At 39.1% G+C, this 20,699-nt stretch overlaps 1 protein-coding gene across 1 annotated transcript in view; it reads left to right on the forward strand.

Moving 5' to 3' along the window:
- Nucleotides 1-1,156: 1,156 nt before the first annotated feature.
- The window catches only part of EDA (ectodysplasin A), a 419,425-nt gene continuing 399,882 nt past the window's right edge, over nt 1,157-20,699 (forward strand). The window contains exon 1 of the mRNA XM_049643905.1: nt 1,157-1,740. Coding sequence (XP_049499862.1) covers nt 1,351-1,740 — 390 coding nt within the window. The 5' untranslated portion in view covers nt 1,157-1,350. The remainder of the gene's footprint in view (nt 1,741-20,699) is intronic.

Here is a 20,699-nt window from a genome sequence, read left to right on the forward strand (position 1 = left end):
TTTTTTGGGGGGGGGGGTTGCTCTGAACCCTTTTCTTATTGGTTCAGCTGTTGAAGATGCTGCAGTTGCAGCCATGTACATCTGGAACATTTGGCTGACTTGTTGAACTTCCCCCAGGGACTACTCCAGGGAAAGGAGGGGAGGAATGGAGAGGCCAGAACAGTTGCCTGCAAATAGAGATGCCAATATTGCCTGGTCATTCTGTGGACCACCGTTGTAAAAATCCACCTCATCTGGCCCTCAATTTCCCCATTTGCTCATTGAAGGCACATATTCTCCACTCAAAAGTCCTGTTGCTGAGGCAGAAGAGAAACTCCACTGGCTGTGGATTATCTCATGCAGTACTTTCTACATTGTAAAGGGACCAATACATATTTGTTGAATTAATTAATGTGTCAAGAAATCTTAGGGGACTGTTTGAACCTGCGTGGGACAAAGTCATTTCAGTTCCACCTGGCACAGGTAGACTTCTTGGACACTTAGAAAGAGGCCCCAGGCTCACTCTAGGAGTGGGGCTGCCTTAGTCCCACCCCAACCTCATTCCTTTTGGCTCCCAGGCTCCTGGGTCTCCTTTTCTTTTGGCGCGCCACCGGATTGCAAACACAGCAGGCATGGTTTCATTCCAAACCCAGAACTGTTTTAATTAGTTTAACGTCTGTTAAACGCTTTGAAGATTGAAAGCAACAGATAAGTGCTGGATGATGTTATTAACAACTGCAGTTAATTGCAAACATTTCTATTAATTCTAGTTTCTGCCTCCTTTTCTTTGCTGTACTTTCTTTCCAAGGTGCCCCAATTCTTCTCAGCCTCCCCCTCTTTCCTTTCTCCTGCCCACCCTCCCCCCACCCATACAGGCGCTGTAGGGTTAAATTGGGGCGGAGTCCAGGGATGAACGACAGCGTTGGTCACCAACTGAAACAGGCGCAAGCGGGAAGAGCTGGGTGGGGCCGTCCGGCTGAGGCGAACCCACACGCCCCCAGGCCCCGCCCCGTGGCTGGAGGCCCTGGGTGGAATGGCAGGGGGCGGGGCGCCAAGGCTTGGCGGGTCGGTGGTTGGGCGTGTGGGCAGCCGCTTGGGAGATGGGGCGGGGTTGGCCTCGGCCTCCTCCCTCATTCTCCCCGCGGGCCGAGCCGCCCATCTCCTGCCCCTCCTCCTCCCTTTCCCACCCCTCGGAGTGGAGCTGCACATGCGGCAGCTCCCAGCTCGGTCCCGCCCAGCCTCCGTTGCACTGGAACGGGTCCCTACAGCCTCCAGCCGATGGCAGGGCGGTAGCCGCCTGTCAGGGGTCCTGAACGGCTGAGGAAGACGCGGCGGCTCCTGGGCCTCAGAGAGTGGGTGTCTCCGGAGGCCATGGGCTACCCCGAGGTAGAGCGCAGGGAACCTCTGCCCATGGCAGCGCCGCGGGAACGGGGAAGCCAGGGCTGCGGCTGTCGCGGGGCCCCTGCCCGGGCGGGCGAAGGGAACAGCTGCCGGCTCTTCCTGGGTTTCTTTGGCCTCTCGCTGGCCCTCCACCTGCTGACATTGTGCTGCTACCTGGAGTTGCGCTCCGAGTTGCGGCGGGAACGGGGAGCCGAGTCCCGCCTTGGCTCCGGCACCCCTGGCACCTCTGGCACCCTGAGCAGCCCCAGTGGCCTCGACCCTGATGGTCCCATCACCCGCCACTTCAGGCAGCCACCACCACAGCAGCCTCTGGAACCGGGCGAAACCACACTCCCCCCACACTCCCAGGACGAGCACCAGGTGAGTCACCTAGTAGGGGCGGCGGCGGCGGAGGCCCCCTCCCCTTGTGCTCAGGGCGGGGGCCCTCCTCCACAGGGCCCTGAGGAGGACTCTGCCACCTCCAGCCAAGTTGTAGGGCCGGACTGGGGAGGGGGCAGGCGAGCAGGGGAGAGGTCGCCCCGGGGTAGGCTGTCCTGGGTCCGGGTCTAGCTCACCCAGACTCTTAGGACCCCTGGACTTGGGAGCCCTGGCTGGCGCCCGCCGCCCCCAGCCATGGGCTGCCGCAGGGAAAGTTGGCGGCTCTCCCGGCCGCGGAGGTGCGGGCGCTGCCCCTCTGGCGGACTAACGGCCCCTCTGCTCCTGGTGAGATTTTCTGCCCGCGGTGCTTGTTTTTTCGTGTCCAGAGCTGATGCCAGCACTAGCAGGCTCTCCTTTGGAGTTGGAGCTGTAAACAGCTGTAATAACTGCTCCACAGTTGAAATAACTTTTAATCGCATTTTCAGCGCGGGTCCTTGTGCGCTGACCAGAACTTGGGCTTGTTCACACTTACCTGCAATTTGAGACTGATTGTCCTCCGTGTTCTAGTGAGGATCAGCGCCCCTGTGGAATTCTGGTAGAACTATGCCATCTTGCTAGACAACTTCTGAACAGCAATTTTAAAAATCTATGGAAATAAAACTCACCCTTTGCATGCCGGTTCTGACTCTTTTTGGGGGGTTAGGTAGGGTGAGTGTGAAGGCTGTTAACCACTGCTAGTTTGAGAACAGGAGTCTATTGATTGGAATAATTACTCAGGAGTAATCTTTCAAGACCAGTTACTGTTTTGTTTGTTTTGCAATCTTTATGGTGTTTGCGCCCTTGTTAGCTAACTATTAGCTTTGGTGTTTGTCTTCTACATTTTCAGCTCTTAATGCAAGTAAATGTAGTGCATTTAAAATAAGTTTTCTCCTCACTGCCATATTTTGTCATGTGAAATTTAAAAGAAGTAAGGATCCAAGAATCCTTTTGAGGTGGTTAGAGAATAACAGTGAATTTATTTTGGGAAAGAGGGCAAGTTGTGCAAATGAGTTTCTTGAAGTGAGGGACCCAGGGTTTCTATATTTACTACCACATCATTGTCATACTCTGTAAACATTATTTGTGCTATTATTTGTGGTATTTTGACCATGCATCCAAAGCTGGCATCACATTCATGATAAAACTGTAATGTTAGGATGGGCCATATATTCTACATTGTGTATTATAAAGTTACCCTGAACCTAAAAATGTCTTGCTAGCACACTCCAACTTATATAACAGTTTATCAAAGAAGAGAATCAATAGACATGTTTCTCATACTTGAAACTTTAAACACTGTAGCTAAATGATAATTAACTAGGATTCTGGCTTCCTTTATCCATCCCCCGCCCCCACAGCGCCCAGTGGAAATACTTAGCAGCTGAACATTGATATTCTGTGAAAAGATAAAGGAATTGAACTTCCTTTCCTTAGTCAAATGGTAGCCAAAGCCTTTTGGTATTTAGGATGGACAGACCTATGTTTATATATTGAGGATTAGCAGGACAGCTGTGCTCTAGGGCTTCTGTGATAGTGTGGGACTCTTACAGATCTATAATGGCATTTAGTCACCTTGTCCTTCACATGGCACTTCAAATAGTTCTGTCTAGGTTTAAATACAGATCCCTATTTTCTGTCCTTTATTTCTGTTTTAATCTTTTTTGAGCAGTAGCAACAAGCATACTGGCTCTTTACATTTGCTGGCATCAATTGGAGTCAGAGATTTGTAGACTTGTGAGGGGCTATATAAGTCCATTTTGTTTGATCCCCTTGAATAGCACATACGCCCTGCAGGGGGTGGGAGGCAGTGATTTGTCCAAGGTCATACAACTCTGGTCACTGGTAAAAGGGAGGTTGGTTTCTTGACTCCCAGTACAGTGCCTGTTCCCCTGTAGCATATAATTCCTGGAGCCTTTTTGAGGAAAGCAGGGTGGAGCTCCATAGTACCATTCTTGCCATGTACAGAGCTCAGATTTATATCATTTTCTTTTACTCCACCTATATTTTGGTCAGACTAAATTTAACATGTATTCCTTACTCTTCTTAAACTTTACTTTCAGGAGAATTGAAGTATAATTTAAAGAAATTTTAGCCCAGATTCAAATTATGTTTCTTTTGAGGATGTTAGTTTTAGTATACCCACCTCTCCCCCCCAAAAAGGCAAAAAGTTGATTGGCTATTAGAGTTAAACTGATACTGCTACATCTTGGGTAAAATTGCTAGTACCCTGGTGCACCCTCTGCTGGCTTTGCAGGGACATTTAATTGCAATATCTGCTGACAGTCAAGATTCTAAGTTGTGCTGACATTCTGATTCATAAACAAGGAAGTAAACAGCCTTGTGGGATTTGGCCACGTAGGTCATATTTTTATATTTTAGTTTTTCAACACAAACAGCTGCTCTTACAGAAACTCTTACATGGAGAGGAAGAAAGATAAAAATATACACCCTTTAATGGGCAGAACGTTCAGGTTTCTCACCAGCTTATTTGCAAGGAGTAAAGACAAACTGATGAGAATAAATTACAGAAAGACCAAGTGGGCAAAACAGAGGCACTTCATTGTATAAGGTCATGCACACCTATTCATCTTTATGAGATGATAGGCTCAGTTATGACTCAAGAAAGGGATCTAGAGATCACTGAGGAGGTTTGCTTGTATCCCTCAATTTAAAAACTTTTAAAACAAGAGGGGCACCTGGGTGGCTCAGTCGGTTAAGCCTCTGACTCTTGATTTTGGCTCAGGTCATGATCTCACGGGTTCGTGGGATAGAGCCCGGCATTGCGCTCTGTGCTGACAGTGCAGAGCCTGCTTGGGATTCTCTTTGTCTTTCCCTCTGCTCCTCTCCCCTGCTCATTCTCTCTCAAAAATAAATAAATAAACATTAAAAAAAACTTTTAAAACAAGATACAGAAGGAAATTAGGGCAGTTGGGATACATAACAGAGAGATCAGCAAAATTCTCCAACGGAATTGTTAGAAAAGCCTCCCCAGTGGAGACGTTGCTAATGATAAAAAGTGAGAGGGTCGCTTCAGACCTTTTAGAATCATAACTCTCTCCTTTAGCTGGAGTAGTCAAGGAATACCTGTAGATTTATCTGGCTACTCACAGGAGATGATATGAAGATCTAGGTACATCTCATTTTCTGAGTTAGACAGTACACAATATGATTGTTAGAGTAAAATAAAAATAAAAATAAAAATCATTATTGATCATTTTGTGAAGAAGTTGCCCCAGTTGTGATTGTGGTCCCCAAAGTGAGTAATATGGTGGGCAGCATCAGTAAGGGTGTTGAAAATAATGACAAAACAAAACCATTATCTTTTCTATGTAAAAGAACAAAAAGTGGATTTGGATCCATAATCATATAGGAAATTCTGACGGTCACTTCTCAAGAAAAACCTAACAGCTGATAAAAGTCTCCAGAAACCCAATCTCACAGTCCATGAGCTCAAGTCCCACGTCAGGCTCTGTGCTGACATCTCAGAGCCTGGAGCCTGCTTTGAATTCTGTGTCTCCCTCTCTCTCTGCCCCTCCCCTGCTCACCCTCTGTCTCTCTTTGTCTCTCTCTCTCAAAAAATAAACATTAAAAAAATTTTAAATTATAGCCATTCTGGCAGATGGGTTTGTAATACTATCTCATTGTAATTTTAATTGACATTTCTCAGAAGACTAATGAAGTTGTACTCTTTTTCAAAGGTTTATTATCTATTTGGATAACTTCTTCTGTGAAGTGTCTCTACAAGTATTTTGTGCATTTTTAAAAATCAGGTTGTTTGTCCTTTTCCTATAGATTTGTAGGAATTCTTTATATACTCTGGCTATGGACCGTTTTTGCACTTTTTGTATTGCAAACCCTTCCCACATCTCTTCAGTATTCTTTGAGGAACAGACGTTTTAAATTTTCATGTGTCTAGTTTTTCAGTATTTTCTTTTATGATTAATGTTTTTTGTGTTTCATTTAAATAGTATTTTCCTACCTTGAGATCATGTAGGTATTTCTTTCATGTTATCTTCTAGGCGCTTTATGTATTTTGCCATTCACATTTAGATCTACAGTCCATCTGGAATTGATTTATGTGTATGATGAGATATAGGGGCCAAGCTTTATCTTTTCAACTGACCCAGGCCATTTATTTATAAGGAATGTCTTTTTCTTTGCTTGTTTACAGTATCACCTTTGTCGTAAATTGTCTGCATATGTGTAAGAATTGTTTCTGAACTGTTCTGTTCTGTTAGTCTATTTGTCATTGTAACAATACTATAGTCTTAATTACTGGACTTTATAATAAGCTCTTGATATCTGGTAAAGCAAGTCCTTCCACCTTGTTCCTCTTCTTTAAAAATATCTTGGATGTTCTTGGCCCTTGGCATTTCTCTATATATTTTAGAACCAGCTCATCATATTCCACAAAAAGAGAATAATTTTAAAGGGGATGATGTCAGCAAGATGGTAGATTAGGAAGTCCTGAGCCGTTCTCCCCGCCAACACACTAATTTAGTAATGATTCAAGAAAAAATTCCCTTTGTGAGAAATTCAGGGACTAATTGAAAGGCTCCTATATTTGGGGTGAACATGAAACTAGATTCCCTGAAGCCAACAGGGAGATTTGGGACACCCTCTTGCCAGAGTATCTGCCACCAGCTCAATACCATATGATAAGGAAGAAACCCCCTAGCTTCAGCATCTCCCAGTGGAGGGAAGAGGTTGGTTCACTTGTCCAGCACTCCCAAGTTTTCTGAGGACTGGCTTCTGTCTTGCCAATCTTGAAACTCTGAGGGGCGTGCCTCAGAGAAAACAGACAGTGTCATGGGCTGGTAGATATCATGGATCATCCCTCCTGCTGAGCACAGAGCAAGAAGACAAAAAATCCCAGCTCTCAATATTTCCCTGGGGAAGAAAGTTTATTTTTGCATCGGGTGCTCCAACTTCTCCAGGGTTTCCCAAAGAACTGGCATCTGACTTGTCAGTCTAGGAGCTTAGGGTTCTGGCACAGTCTAGTCTCCTGGAGAAGAACAGAAATGATGGCTAGGACTGATAGATACCATAGATCCTCCCACCCTGCTCAGCACAGAGTGGGTAGATGAAACATGTCAACTTTCACCTTACTCCTGGGGGTGGAAGAGTTGATATGGGATTCAATGCCAGAACTTCTCCAGGGCTGCCCAAAGAACTGGCATCTGTCTTGCTAGTCTTGGATCTCTGATGGATCTGGCTTTGTCTAGCTATCTGAGGGAGAATGGAGATGGCACTTTGGACTGGCAAATGCATTCTGTACAGAGTAAATAGACAAAGACACAGCTGCTTGCTTCTCTTTAAGGAGGGAAAGAATTGATAGAAGCCCCCGAATCTCTGATTGGGCTGCTTGGTGAAGGTCTTCTGTACAAGACCAGTCCATGGAGATTGGGAGAGATGATTGCTTTCTGTAATATTTTGACACCAACACAGAGTCAATGAAAATGAAAAATTGGCAAAGATGTTCCACACAAAGGAATATATGTTCAGATACTGACCCTAATGAAACAGTTATGAGATTTACTTGACAAAGAATTCAAAATAACGCTTATAAAGATGTTCACTAAGATCAAGAGAACAGTGCATAAAATGAAAATTCTAACAAAGAGATAGAAAATATTAAAAAGAACCAAACAAAAGTCATGGAGCTAAAGAACCAAATAATTAAACTGAAAAATTCATGAGCAGGATTCAACAGCAGATTAGATAAAGCAGAATAAAGGATCAGTGAAATAAGATTGGTCTTTGGAAATAATTCAGTCCATGGAACAAAAAGAAAAAAAAAGAAAAGAAAAATACTGAAAAAGCATATGGGACTTAAGTGATACCGTCAAGTAGACCATTATTGGCATTAGGGGAGTCCCAAAAGGCGTAGAGAGAGAGAAAAGACCAAAAGCTTAGTCAAAGGAATAATGGCTGAAAACTTTCCAAATGTGGAGAAGGAAATGGATGACCAAATTCAAGAAGCCCAAAGAATACTAAGTAAATAAACCCAGAAAATCCACACCAAGGCACATTATAGTCAAATTGTCAAAAGTCAAAAACAAAATTTTGAAAGCCTCAAAAGAAAACCAACTTACCATGTACAAAGGAACTCCCCTTAAGAACATCAGCAAACTTTTCAGCAGAAATTTTGCAGACCACAAGGGAGTGGGATAATATATTCAAAGTGCTGAAGAGCAGAAAACTGCCAACTAAGAATACAATACCTGTCAAAACTTTTCTTAAAAAATAAGAACAGATACAGACATTCTTAGACAAACAAAAGCTGAGGAAATTCATCATCACTAGCTAGACCTGACTTACATGAAATGCTACAGGGAGTTGTATTAACTTGAAATGAAAGGACACCAAAGAGCTATGTGATAGCATGAGAAAGTATGAAACTTATTGGTGAAAGTAAATATATAGATCCATACAGAATACTGTATTACTGAATGGAAGAGGATAAATCACTTTTATTTCTAGTATAAAAGTTAAATGGTAGAAGTATTGAAAATAACTCTAAAATATGTTAAAAGATATACAATATGAATAGATGTAGAATGTGACAAAAATAATAAATTATGTATGTGAAATAAGTTTGAGTGTAGAGTTTTTATATGCAATTGAACTTAAGTTATCAGGCTAAAATAGACTTAATATTTTATGTAAGCCCCAAGGTAACCATGAAAAAATACCTATAGAAGTTACACACACACAAAAGAAATAAATCAAAGAATATCAATACAAAAAACAATAAAATACAAAGGAAGAGAGCAAAAGGGGAAATAAAAGAATCTCAAGACTAACAAATAACAACTAACAAAATAGCAATGGTAAATCCTTCACTATCAAAAATTACTTCAAATGTAAATAGGCAAAAATCTCTTCCAATCGAAGTCATATAGTGGCTCAATGGATAAAAGCAAGACCCAATCATGCTTTCCACCAGAAACTCTCTTTAGGTTCAAGGACACAGATATAGACTAAACATAAAATAATAGAAAAATCATATGGTATTTGTCTTTCTCTGACTTATTTCACTTAGTGTGATACTCTTTAGCTCCATCCTTGTCATTGCAAATGATTTCACTTGTGTGTGGAATTTAAGAAACAAATGAACAGAGAAAAAAAGATAAAGCAAAAACAGACTCTTTCTTTAAATCTTTATTTATTTTGAGAGACAAGGAGAGGGAGAGAGAGAGAATGAGAATGCATATGTGCAAATGGGGGAGGGGGGGAGAAAGAGGGAGGAGAAGAATCCCAAGCTGGCTCTGGGCTGTAAGCGCAGAACCTGACATGGGGGTTGATCCTACAAACTGTGAGATCATGACCTGAGCCTAAATCAAGAGTCGGTGCTTAACCAACTGAGCCACCCAGACATCCCAAGACATTACCAGAAGGGAGATGCGGGGGGAGGGGGGGGTAGATGAGTAAATTAAGTGAAGGAGATCAATAATACACTTATGGTAAGTATAAAATTTTTGAATCACTATATTGTACACCTGAAACTTAAATAACATTGTATGTTAACTATACTGGAATTAAAATTTTTAAAAAGTAGGATAATTGGCCTAAACACAGGTATATAGGCCAGTTGAACAGAATAGAGATCCTAGAAATAAATCCATGTATATATAGTCAAGTAATCTTTGGGAAGGGTGCCATGAATACACCATGGGGAAAGGATAGTCTCTTCAACAAATAGTGTTGGGAAAACTGGATATTCAGAATATTTTATAGTTCTGTGTAGAACTCTTATACCCCTATCATTAGATTTATTGTAAGGTATTTGATATTTTTTGAAGCTATTTTAAACGATATCTGCAGTTAATGCCATGATCTGTCACCAAAGTCCCCATTCAGAAATGGAAGACTTATTCCTCAACTGCTGAGAGTGCTGCTAGAAGACAGATCTCAACTGACAGGCCCTTTTTGAATTTGTCCTGGTTGAAGAAAACTGTCTCACCCATAGAGATGCCTCCTTTCAGGGTATCCCATATCCAGTTACTGATCAGTTAGGAGGTGGAAAGGCTTGCCCCTTCCCACTAAATCCAGAATACTTTGAAGGACTGTATTAGCTCCAGAGCTCCCTATGGTTTTGGCTAGAGCCTTTTGGGGATTTCTTTTTTCCTTTCTCTTGCCCATATGTTGAACCCTGCAAAAATTAGGAATTAAAAGTCCGGTGTAGTAATCTATGTCTTCCAGTCTGCTTCACAGGAAAAACAACCTGGGACCACATTATCTTAAAATCTCATTTTTAAATTGCTTCTGGCTGATGCTCAGAAAACATATTTTTATATATTGTTTGGTGTCCAACATCTTGCTGAACGCATTTATTAATCCTAATAAATTTTCTGTGGATTCTTTTGGATATTCTACATACACTATCAAATTTTATGACAAAAGACAGGTTTCATTTTTTTATTGTTTCTTTTCCAATATTTGTACTTTAAATTTTTTTCTTTATTGTACTAGCTTAAGCCTTCAGAACAATGTCAAATAGAATTAGTGATTGTAGGCATCCTTACCCTATTCCCAATCTCAGAGGGAAAAGCTTTTAACATCTTTAGGTATGATGATTATTGTAGTTCTTTTTCTAAAGATAGCCTTTATAAATTTAAAGTTCTGTTTTAGTCCTGGTTTACTAAGATTTTTTAAAATCATAAATGGATATATCATTATATCAATGGCTTTCCTGCATCTATTGAGATAATCATATGATTTTTTTCCTTTATTCAGTTAATGTAGTATTAAACTAACCTTCCACTTGTGGAATAAACACTTTGTCACAATGATTATTCATTTTATATATTGCTAGATTTGGTTTGTTAATATATCACTGAGGGTCTTTCCCTCTATATACATGAGTGAGATTAGCATGTAATTTTCCTTTTGTATCAGGTTTGGATAAAGTTATAATGTTCTTATAAAATTAGTTGGAAGTGGGGCCCCTGAGTGACTCAGTTGGTTAGGCATCCCACTTGAGCTTAGGTTGTGATCTTGCCATTCCTGAGTTTGAGCCCTGTGTTCAGGCTCTGTGCTGATAGCTCAGAGCCTGGAGCCTGTTTCAGATTCTGTGTCTCCCCCCCCCCCGCTTCTCTCTCTCTCTCTCTCTTCCCCTCCCCCACACATGTTCTGTCTCTCTCAAAAATAGATAAACATTAAAAAATTTTTTTAAATTATTTGGAAGTGTTTTTTAAATTTTTTGTCTGTAAGAGTTTATGTAATATTAGTAATATTTCTTCCTTAAATGTTTGGTAAATTGGTGAAACATTTGGGCCTGGAATTTTGGGAGGGAGAAGAGGGGATATTTTATTTGTTTATTATTATTATTTTTTTTTTAAATTTTTTTTAACGTTTTATTTATTTTTCAGACAGAGAGAGACACAGCATGAATGGGGGAGGGGCAGAGAGAGAGGGAAACACAGAATCGGAAGCAGGCTCCAGGCTCTGAGCCATCAGCCCAGAGCCCGACGCGGGGCTCGAACCCGCGGACGGCGAGATCGTGACCTGAGCCGAAGTCGGACGCTTAACCGACTGAGCCACCCAGGCGCCCCTATTATTATTTTTTAATGTTTATTCATTTTTTTGAGAGAGACAGACATGAGCTGGGGAGGGTCAGAGAGAAGAAGACACAGAATCCTAAGGAGGCTCTAGGCTCTGAGCTGTCAGCACACGCCTCCCCCCACCAACTCATGAACAGTGAGGTCATGACCTGAGCTGAACCTGACGCTCAACCGACTGAGCCACCCAGGCACCCCAAAAGAAGGGAGATTTTAAACTGTAGATTTGATAACTCAATAGGTATAAGGTTTACAGATATCTTCTTTTTACTTGTGTCAGTTTAAATAAGTTTTTAAAAATGTTTATTTTGAGAGAGAGAGACAGAAAATGAATGAGTGGGGGAGGGCCAGAGAGAGAGAGAGAGAGAGAGAGAGAGAGAGAGAGAACCCCAAGCAGGGTCTGTTCTGTCAGTGCAGAGCCGTACGTGGGGCTTGATCTTATAAACCGTGAAATCATGACCTGAGCAAAAATCAAGAACAGGACACTTAACCAACTGAGCCACCCAGGTGTCCCTAGTAATTTTTATGTTCTAAGAATTTGTTTACTTCAGTAAAAAATTTAAATTTATTCACATGAAGAATTTTGTAATATCCTCACCATCTGTTGTTTAATTGTGGTAAAATACATAACATAAAATTTATTATAACCATTTTCAACTGTGTAGGTCAGTGGCATGAAGTCCATTCACAACATTGTGTACCCATTACCACTATTTTCGGAACTCTTTCATCCTCCCAAACAGGAACTCTGTGCCCATTAAATAATAATTCCCTATTCCCTTTTCCCCAGCCCCTGGTAACCTTTATTCTACTTTTTTCCTTTTGAATTTACCTATTCTAGGTACCTCATATAAGCAAAATCATACAGTATTTATTTTATTTTGGTCTTATTTCACTTCACATAAGGTTTTCAGGATTATTTTGATGTTGTCACATAATATCAGAATTGTACTTTTTATGGATGAATAATATTTGTGTGTGTGTACCATATTTTATCAATTCATTTGTGATGGACACTGGGTTATTTGTACTTTTTGGCTAGTGTGAATAATGTTGCTTTGAATATTGATGTACAAGTATCTGTTGTAGTCTCTGCTTTTAATTCTTTTGTGTGGAATTGCTGGATTATATGGTAGTTCTGTTGAATTAAGAACTGCTAAATTGTTTTCCACAGTGACTGCATCATTTTATATTACTGGTAATGCACAAGAATTCCAATTTCTTTACATTCTCACTAACACTTATTTTCTATTTTTTAAAATATAATTATCCTAATGTGTAAGAAATCTTTCCTTCTTGTGGTTATTATTGCCTCTTTTAAAAACTTTGTTTTAAATTAATGTTTAAAAAAAATTTTTTTAAGGGCGCCTGGGTGGCTCAGTCATTAAGCATCTGACTTTGGCTTAGGTCATGATCTCACGGTTTGTGAGTTCCAGTTTCACATCGGGTGAGTTCTAGCCCCGGTTCGGGTGAACCCGCTTTCTCTCTCTCTCTCTCTCTCTCTCTCTCTCTCTCTCTGTCTCTCTGTCCTTTGCTCACCTGCACCCTCTCCATATCTCTCTCTCTCAAAAAAATAAATAAAATAATAAAAAATACAACCTTTTTAAAAGCTTTCATTTAAATTCCATTAGTTAACACAGTGTAATATTAGATTCAGGTGTAGAATTTAGTGATTCAACACTTACATACAACACCTAGTGCTCATCACAAGTGCACTCATTAATCCCCATCACCTGTTTAACCCATTCCCCCCCCCACCTCCCTTCCAGCAACCCTCAGTTCTCTATAGTTAAGGGTCTGTTTCTTGGTTTTCCGTTTCCCCCCCATGTTCGTTTATTTTGTTTCTTAAATTCCACATGTGAGTGAAATCATATGGTGTTTGTCTTCCTTTGACTGACTTAATTTCACTTACCATAATACTCTCTAGCTCCATCCACATCATTGCAAATAGCAAGATTTCATTTTTTAAATTTATGACTAATATTCCATTGTGTGTGTGTGTGTGCGTGTATGTGTATATATATATATATATATATACACACACCACCTCTTCTTTGTCCATTTATTAGTCAATGGACATTTGGGCTCTTTCCATAATTTGGCTATAGTTGATAATGGTGCTATAAATGTCGGGGTGCATGTATCCCTTCAAATCAGTATTTTTGTATTTTTTAAAGTTTATTTATTTTGAGAGAGAGAGAGAGTGCATGAGTTGGGGAGGGGCAGAGAGAGGGGGGCAGATAGAATCCCAAGCAGGCTCCATGCTGTCAGCACAGAGCCTAATGCAGGGCTCAATCCCACAACCCTGGGATCATGACCTGAGCCGAAATCAAGAGTTGGATGCTTAACCAACTGAGCCACCCAGGTGCCCCAGTATTTTTGTATTCTTTGGGTAAATACTTACTATTGCTGGATCATAGGATAGTTCTATTTTAACTTTTGAGGAACCTCCATACTGTTTTCCACAGTGGCTATACCAGTTTGCATATCCACCAACAGTGTGAGAGTGTTCCTTTTTCTCCACATCCTCACCAACACCTGTTGTTTCCTGTGTTAATTTTAGCCATTCTGCCAGATGTGAGGTGATAATCTTATTATAGTTTTGATTTGTGTTTTTCTGATGATGTATAAATTGATTGAATAAATGTATAAATGGAATCATACAGTATATATTTGAGATTGCCTTTTTTTCACTTAGTATAATGCCCTTGAGATTCACAATAGTTGTTATGTGTATTAGCAGTTTGTGTACTATAATGTGTTTAAATCATTGAATTCTAATCTGTATGATCTGTAGTTTTTCCCCTTTTCATTTCAGTTTTATTAGCATGCAGTTTTCTTGGTGGTTTTACCAGAGATTTGTCAATTTTATTAGTTGATCTACACTATGGAGTGTTTTCTATTTCATTAATTTCTGCTAATATCTTTTAAATTTTCATATTTCTACTTTTGTTGGCTTTAATTTGGTGATTTAAAAAAACATCTGGGGGCACCTGGGTGGCTCAGTCAGTTAAGCCTCCAGCTCTTGATTTCAGCACAGGTCATGATTTCATAGTTCGTGAGTTCAAGCCCTGCATTGGGCTCTGTGCTGACAGTGCGAAGCCTGCCTGGGATATTCTCTCTCTGTCTCTCTCTGTCTCTCTGTCTCTCTCTCTCTCCCCCTCTCCCCCTCTCCCCTTCCCCTGCTTGCTCTGTCTTGAAATAAATAAGTAAACTTAAAACAATTTTTAAAAATATATCTACTTTCTGCTTTTTTTGAGAGTGAGCGCATGCACCCATGCAAGCTCAAGAGTGAGGGAGGGGCAGAGCTAGAGGGAAACAGAGAGTCTTCAACAGACTCCACCCAGCTTTAAGCCCCAGGCAGGGCTTGATTTCACTACCAGAGATCATGACCTGAGCCGGAATCAAGAGTTCGATGCCTAACTGACTGAACCACCCAGGCACCCCCTAAAAATATCTAGTTTCTTGAGAAGATGCTTAAATCATTCTTTTTTAAAATGTGCATTTTAGGGGCACCTGGGTGTCTCAGTCAATTGAGTGACTTCCACTCTGGTCATGATCTGCCCTTCATGAGTTTGAGCCATGCATAGGGCTCTGTGCTAACAGCTGAGAGCCTGGAGCCTGCTTTAGATTCTGTCTCCCCCTCTCTGTCTCTCCCCTGCTGGCGCTCTGTCTCTCAAAAAAAATATATATTAATAGCATAAAATAAAATGTTCATTTTAGGGGTGCCTGAGTGGCTCAGTAGGTTGGGCGTCAGCTCATGATCTCACAGCTGGTGAGTCTGAGTTCGAGTCCCACATGGGGCTTGGCTTTGTGCTGATGGCTCAGAGCCTGGAGCTCTCTTTGGATTCTGTGTTTCTCCCCCTGCCCCTACCCTGCTCATGCTGTGTCTCCTTCTTTCTATCAAAAATAAATAAACATTAAAAAATTTATTAAAATGTGCAGAGTATAAATTTCCCTCTAAGCACAGTTTTAGCATGTTACATAAGTTTTGATTTTGATATGCTATAGTTTTATCATTCAATACAAATAATATTTTCTGTTTTCCATTGTGGTTTATTAGTCATTTTAAGTGTATGTATTGATTTCCAAAGATGATAATTTTCTAGTTATCTTTTTTGTTATTTATTTTTAGCTTAATTCCGCTGTGGTTAAAGAACATCTCTATGATTTAAAGTATTTGTTATTAATGGTGACTGTAGTCAGTTTTTATAGATGCTCTGTGTGTACTTGAAAGAATATGTCCTATAGTGTAGTGCTATTTATTTGCCAAACAGGTCAAATTGTGTTCTTTGAATAATTTTTGCCCTCTCTGATTTTTTTTGTTTACTCATTCTATCAGTTGTTGAGATATTTGTGTCAAAAATCTCTCATGATAATTATGTATTTATCTATGTCTTCTTTTAGTTCTGGTAATTTTTGATTCACGTATTTTCAGATTGTGTTATTAGGTGAATACGTATTTAGAACTGTTATATCTTCTGTTGAATTAAACTTATTTTTTTTCAAAAATTTTTAATGTTTATTTTTGAGAGACAGAGAGACAGAGACAGAGTGCAAGTGGGGAAGGGGAAGAGAGAGAGGGAGACACAGAATCCAAAGCAGGCTCCAGGCTCTGAGCTGTCAGCACAGGGCCCAACACAGGACTCGAACCCATGAACAGTGAGATCATGACCTGAGCCAAAGTTGGACATTTAAGTGACTGAGCCACCCAGGCACCCCTGAATTGAACTTTTTATTGTGAAATATCCCTCTTTATCTGTAGTAATGCTTTTTACCTTAATGTCTACATTGTTTTATATTAATAATGCTACTTTCTCGGGGCACCTGGGTGGCTCAGTTGGTTGGGCATCCGACTTCGGCTCAGGTCATGATCTCACTGTCCGTGGGTTCGAGCCCCACATCGGGGTCTGTGCTGACAGCTCGGAGCCTGGAGTCTGCTTCGGATTCTGTGTCTCCCTCTCTCTCTGCCCCTCCCCTGCTCAAGTTCTGTCTCTGTCTCTCTCAAAAATCAATAAATATTTAAAAAAAATAATGCTACTTTCTTTTGATCAACTTTTGCATGATATATCTTCCATCTTTTAAAATTATAACCTTTCCATATGTTTTTTGTTAAAATTTTTTTAATGTTTATTTATTTTTGACAGAGAGAGACAGAGGGGAGAGAGGCAGAGAGAGAGGGAGAGACAGAATCCGAAGCAGGCTCCAGGCTCTGAGCTGTCAGCACAGAGCCGACACAGGGCTCAAACTCATGGACCGTGAGATCATGACCTGAGCCGAAGTCGTATGCCCAACTGACTCAGCCTCCCAGGTGCCCCTCATATGTTTTAAATGCATCTCTTATAAATAGATATAGTTTTCCTTTTCAATTTAGTTGATCTAACTGGCACATTTAATCAATTTCAATTTAATTAAATTACTTACATATTTGGCTTTAAATATACCATCATACTATTTGTATTTGTCTTGCCCATCTTAAATGAACATTTTTTACTCCATATTGCCTTCTTTTGGATTTTTTTTACTAATCTTTTTTACTCTTTGTTAATATTGTAGATACATATTTTTACTGTTGTTTTAGTGGATACCCTAAATATTACAACATGCATTTTTTCCTTACAATAGTCTGATATAATTAGTTCTTTGACCTCTTCCTGCACAGTGCAAAGGCCTTAGAATAATTTAACTCCATTTACCCCCTGCCAACTCTATGCTATTGTTTTTTGGTAATTTAATTATGTATATGATTTAAGCTGCACAAGACATTGTTATTTTATAGTTAATATTCATTTAGATTTCCCCTATGTTTACCCTTTTCTTATCATTTTTTCTTTCCTTACCAAATTTCAGTTTGAGGTCATTTCCTTCTGCTCTAATAATACCCTTTAACATTCCCTTTAATGTGTATCTACTGCTAATTTTTTCCAGTTTTTGTTTGTCTGAAAATATTTCTTTATTTCACCTCTATTTTTGAAAGACCTTTTTACTGGATATAGAATTATAGGTTAGTTATTTTTCTTTCAAAATTTTGAAGATACCATATCAATGCTAAAAAGCCTTCTATTATGTATTTTGGGAAATCAGCTGAAACTTTTATATTGGCTTTTCTGAAGGTAATGGGTCTTTTTGACCCGCTGATTTTGATATATCTCTTTATTTTTGAGTTTTATTTTTTATGTTTTTGGCTTTTAGAGTTTTTATTTTAATTCCAACTAGGTAATATACAATGTTATATTAGTTTCAGGTGTACAACATAGTGATTCCACAATTCCATACAACACCTAGAGCTCATCACTACATGTGCATTGCTTAATCCCTTTCATCTATCTAACCCATCCCTCCACAATCATCCCCTGGTAACTATCAGTTCTTTATAGTGTAGAGTCTGTTTCTTGATTTATCTTTTTTCCTTTGTTTAGCTTCTTAAATTCCACATATGAGTGAAATCAATCATATGGTGTTTTTCTTTGATTTATGTCACCTGGCAGTATAACTCCATTCATGTCATTGCAAATGTCAAGATTTCAATCTTTTACATGGCTGAATAATGTTCCATCTCACACACATCACTTCTTCATTATCCACTCACCAATCAGTGGACACTTGGACTGCTTCCATAATTTGGCTCTTGTAAGTAATGGCAATGTAAACATAATCGTGCATGAATCCTTTTGAAGTAGTTGTTGAAGAAGTTGTTTTATTCTTTGGGTAAATACCAAATAGTGCAATTGCTGGATCATAGTGTAGTTCCACTTTAAAATTTTGAGGAACCTTCATACTGGTTTCCAGAGTGGCCATACCAGTTTGCATTCCCACTAATAGTGCATGAGTGTTCCTATTTCTCCACATTCTCACCAGTACCTCTTGTTTCTTGTGTTGTTGATTTTAGCCAGTCTGATAGGTGTGAGGTGATACCTCATTGTAGTTTTGATTTTCATTTCCCTGACGGTAAGTGATAATGAACATTTTTTTCACCTCTTTATTGCCATCTGAATGTCTTTTTCAGAGAAGTGTCTCTTCATGTCTTCTGTCCATATTTTAATTGGATCATTTAGGTTTATTTGGTGTTGACTTCCATAAGTTCTTTATATATTTCAATACTAACCCTTCCCTGGATATATTTGCAAATATCTTCTCCAATTCTGTAGGTTGCCCTTTAGTTTTGCTAATTATTTTCTTCACTGTGCAGGTTTTAATTTTGATATTTTCCCAATAGTTTATTTTTTTAATTTTTTTAATGTTTTATTTATTTTTGAGAGAGAGCCCAATAGTTTATTTTTATTTTTGCTTTTGTTTCCTTTGCCTCAGGAGACATATCTAGAAAAAAGTTGCTATGGACAATGTCAAAGAAGTTGCTGCCTCTATTCTCTTCTAGGATTTTTATGGTTTCAGGTCTCACATTTAGGTCTTTAATTCATTTTGAATCTATTTTTGTGTATGGTATAAGAAAGTGGTCCAGTTTTATTCTTTTGCATATTACTGTCCTGTTTTCACAGCACCATTTGTTGGAGAGAATGTCTTTATGCCATTGGATATTACTTCTGCTTTGTCAAAGAATAATTGACCATATAGTTGCCAGTTTATTTCTGGGTTTTCTATTCTCTTCTATTGATTTGTGTCTATTTTTGTGCTAGTACCAAACCGTTTTGATAATTACAGCTTTGTGATATAACTCGAAGTCTGGAGTTAAATGCCTCCAGCTTTGCTTTTCTTTCCCAAGATTGCTTTGGATATTTGGGGTCTTTTGTGGTTCCATACATTTTAGGATTGCTCTAGTTCTGTGAAAAATGCTGTTGGTATTTGGATAGGGATTGAATTAAATGTGTAAATTGCTTTGGGCAGTATAGACATTTTAACAATATTTGTTCTCCCAATCGATGAGAATGAAATGTCTTTCCATTTCCTTGTGTCATCTTCAGTTTCTTTCATCAGTGCTTATAGTTTTCAGAGTATGGGTCTTTCACTCTTTAGTTAGGTTTATTCCTGGGTATCTTACTAATTTTAGTGCAATTTTAAATGGGATTGATTTCTTAATTTCTCTTTTTGCTTCCTCATTACTGGCATATAGAAACGCAACAGATTTCTGTACTTTGATTTTGTATCCTGTGATTTTACTCAATTCATGTATCAGTTCTAGCAGTTTTTTGGTGGAGTCTTTCAGGTTTTCTATATATAATATCATGTCATCTGCAAATAATGAAAGCTTTACTTCTTCATTGCCGATTTGGATGCCTTTTATTTTTGTTGTCTTATTGCTGTGGCTAAGACTTACGGTACTATGTTGTAGAGAAGTGGTGAGAGTGGATATCCTTGTCTTGTTTCTGACCTTGGGGAAAAGCCGTCTCTTTTTCTACATTAAGGATGATGTCATCTATGGGGTTTTCATAGATGGCCCTTATGTCAAGGTACGTTCCCTCTCAACTTACTTTTTTGAGGGTTTTTTTTTATCATGAACGGATGTTGTATTTTGTGAAATGCTTCTTCTGTGTCTATTGAAATTTTCATATAATTTACCTTTCTCTTATTGATGTGATGTATCACAGTGATTTGCAAATATCGATCCACCCTTGCAACCTAGAAATAAATGTAACTTGATTGTGATGAATGATTTTTTTAATGTATTGTTGAATTTGGTTTGCTGGTATTTTATTGAGAATTTTTATATCTATGTTCATCAGGAATATTTCCCTTTTTTAATGGTGTCTTTATCTGGTTTTGGGATCAGGGTAATGCTGGCCTCATAGAATGAATTTGGAAGTTTTCTTTTATTTTATACTTTTTGAAATAGTTTGAGAAGAATAGGTATTAAGTCTCCCTTAAATTTTTGGTAGAAATTGCCTGTGAATCCATCTGGTCCTGGACTTTTGTTTGCTGTGTGTTTTTTCATTACTGATTCAATTTATTTGCTGGTTATTGATCTTCTTAAATTTTCTCTTTCTTTCTACTTCAGTTTTGGTAGGTTTTATGTTTCTAGGAATTTATCCATTTCCTCTAGGTTGTCCAGTTTGTAAGCATATATTTTTTTCATAGTATTCTCTTATAAATGTTTGTATTTCTGTGTTGTTGGTTGTAATTTTTCTTTTCTCATTTGTTTTCATATTTGATTACTTTGTCTTTTTTCTTGGTATGTCTGGCTAGAGGTTTATCAATTTTATTGATTTATTTAAAAAAAACCAGCTCCTGGTTTCATTGATCTGTTTTACTGTTCTTTCAGTTTCTATATAATTTATTTATGCTCTGATCTTTATTATTTCCTTCTTTTTGCTGGTTTTAGGTTTTGTGTGTTATTCCTTTACTAGCTCCTTTAGGTGTGAGGTTAGGATGTTTGAGATTTTTCTTGCTTCTTGAGGTAGGTCTGTC

This window comes from Panthera uncia, chromosome X (genome assembly GCF_023721935.1).
Source record: "Panthera uncia isolate 11264 chromosome X, Puncia_PCG_1.0, whole genome shotgun sequence".
Lineage (NCBI taxonomy): Eukaryota > Metazoa > Chordata > Mammalia > Carnivora > Felidae > Panthera > Panthera uncia.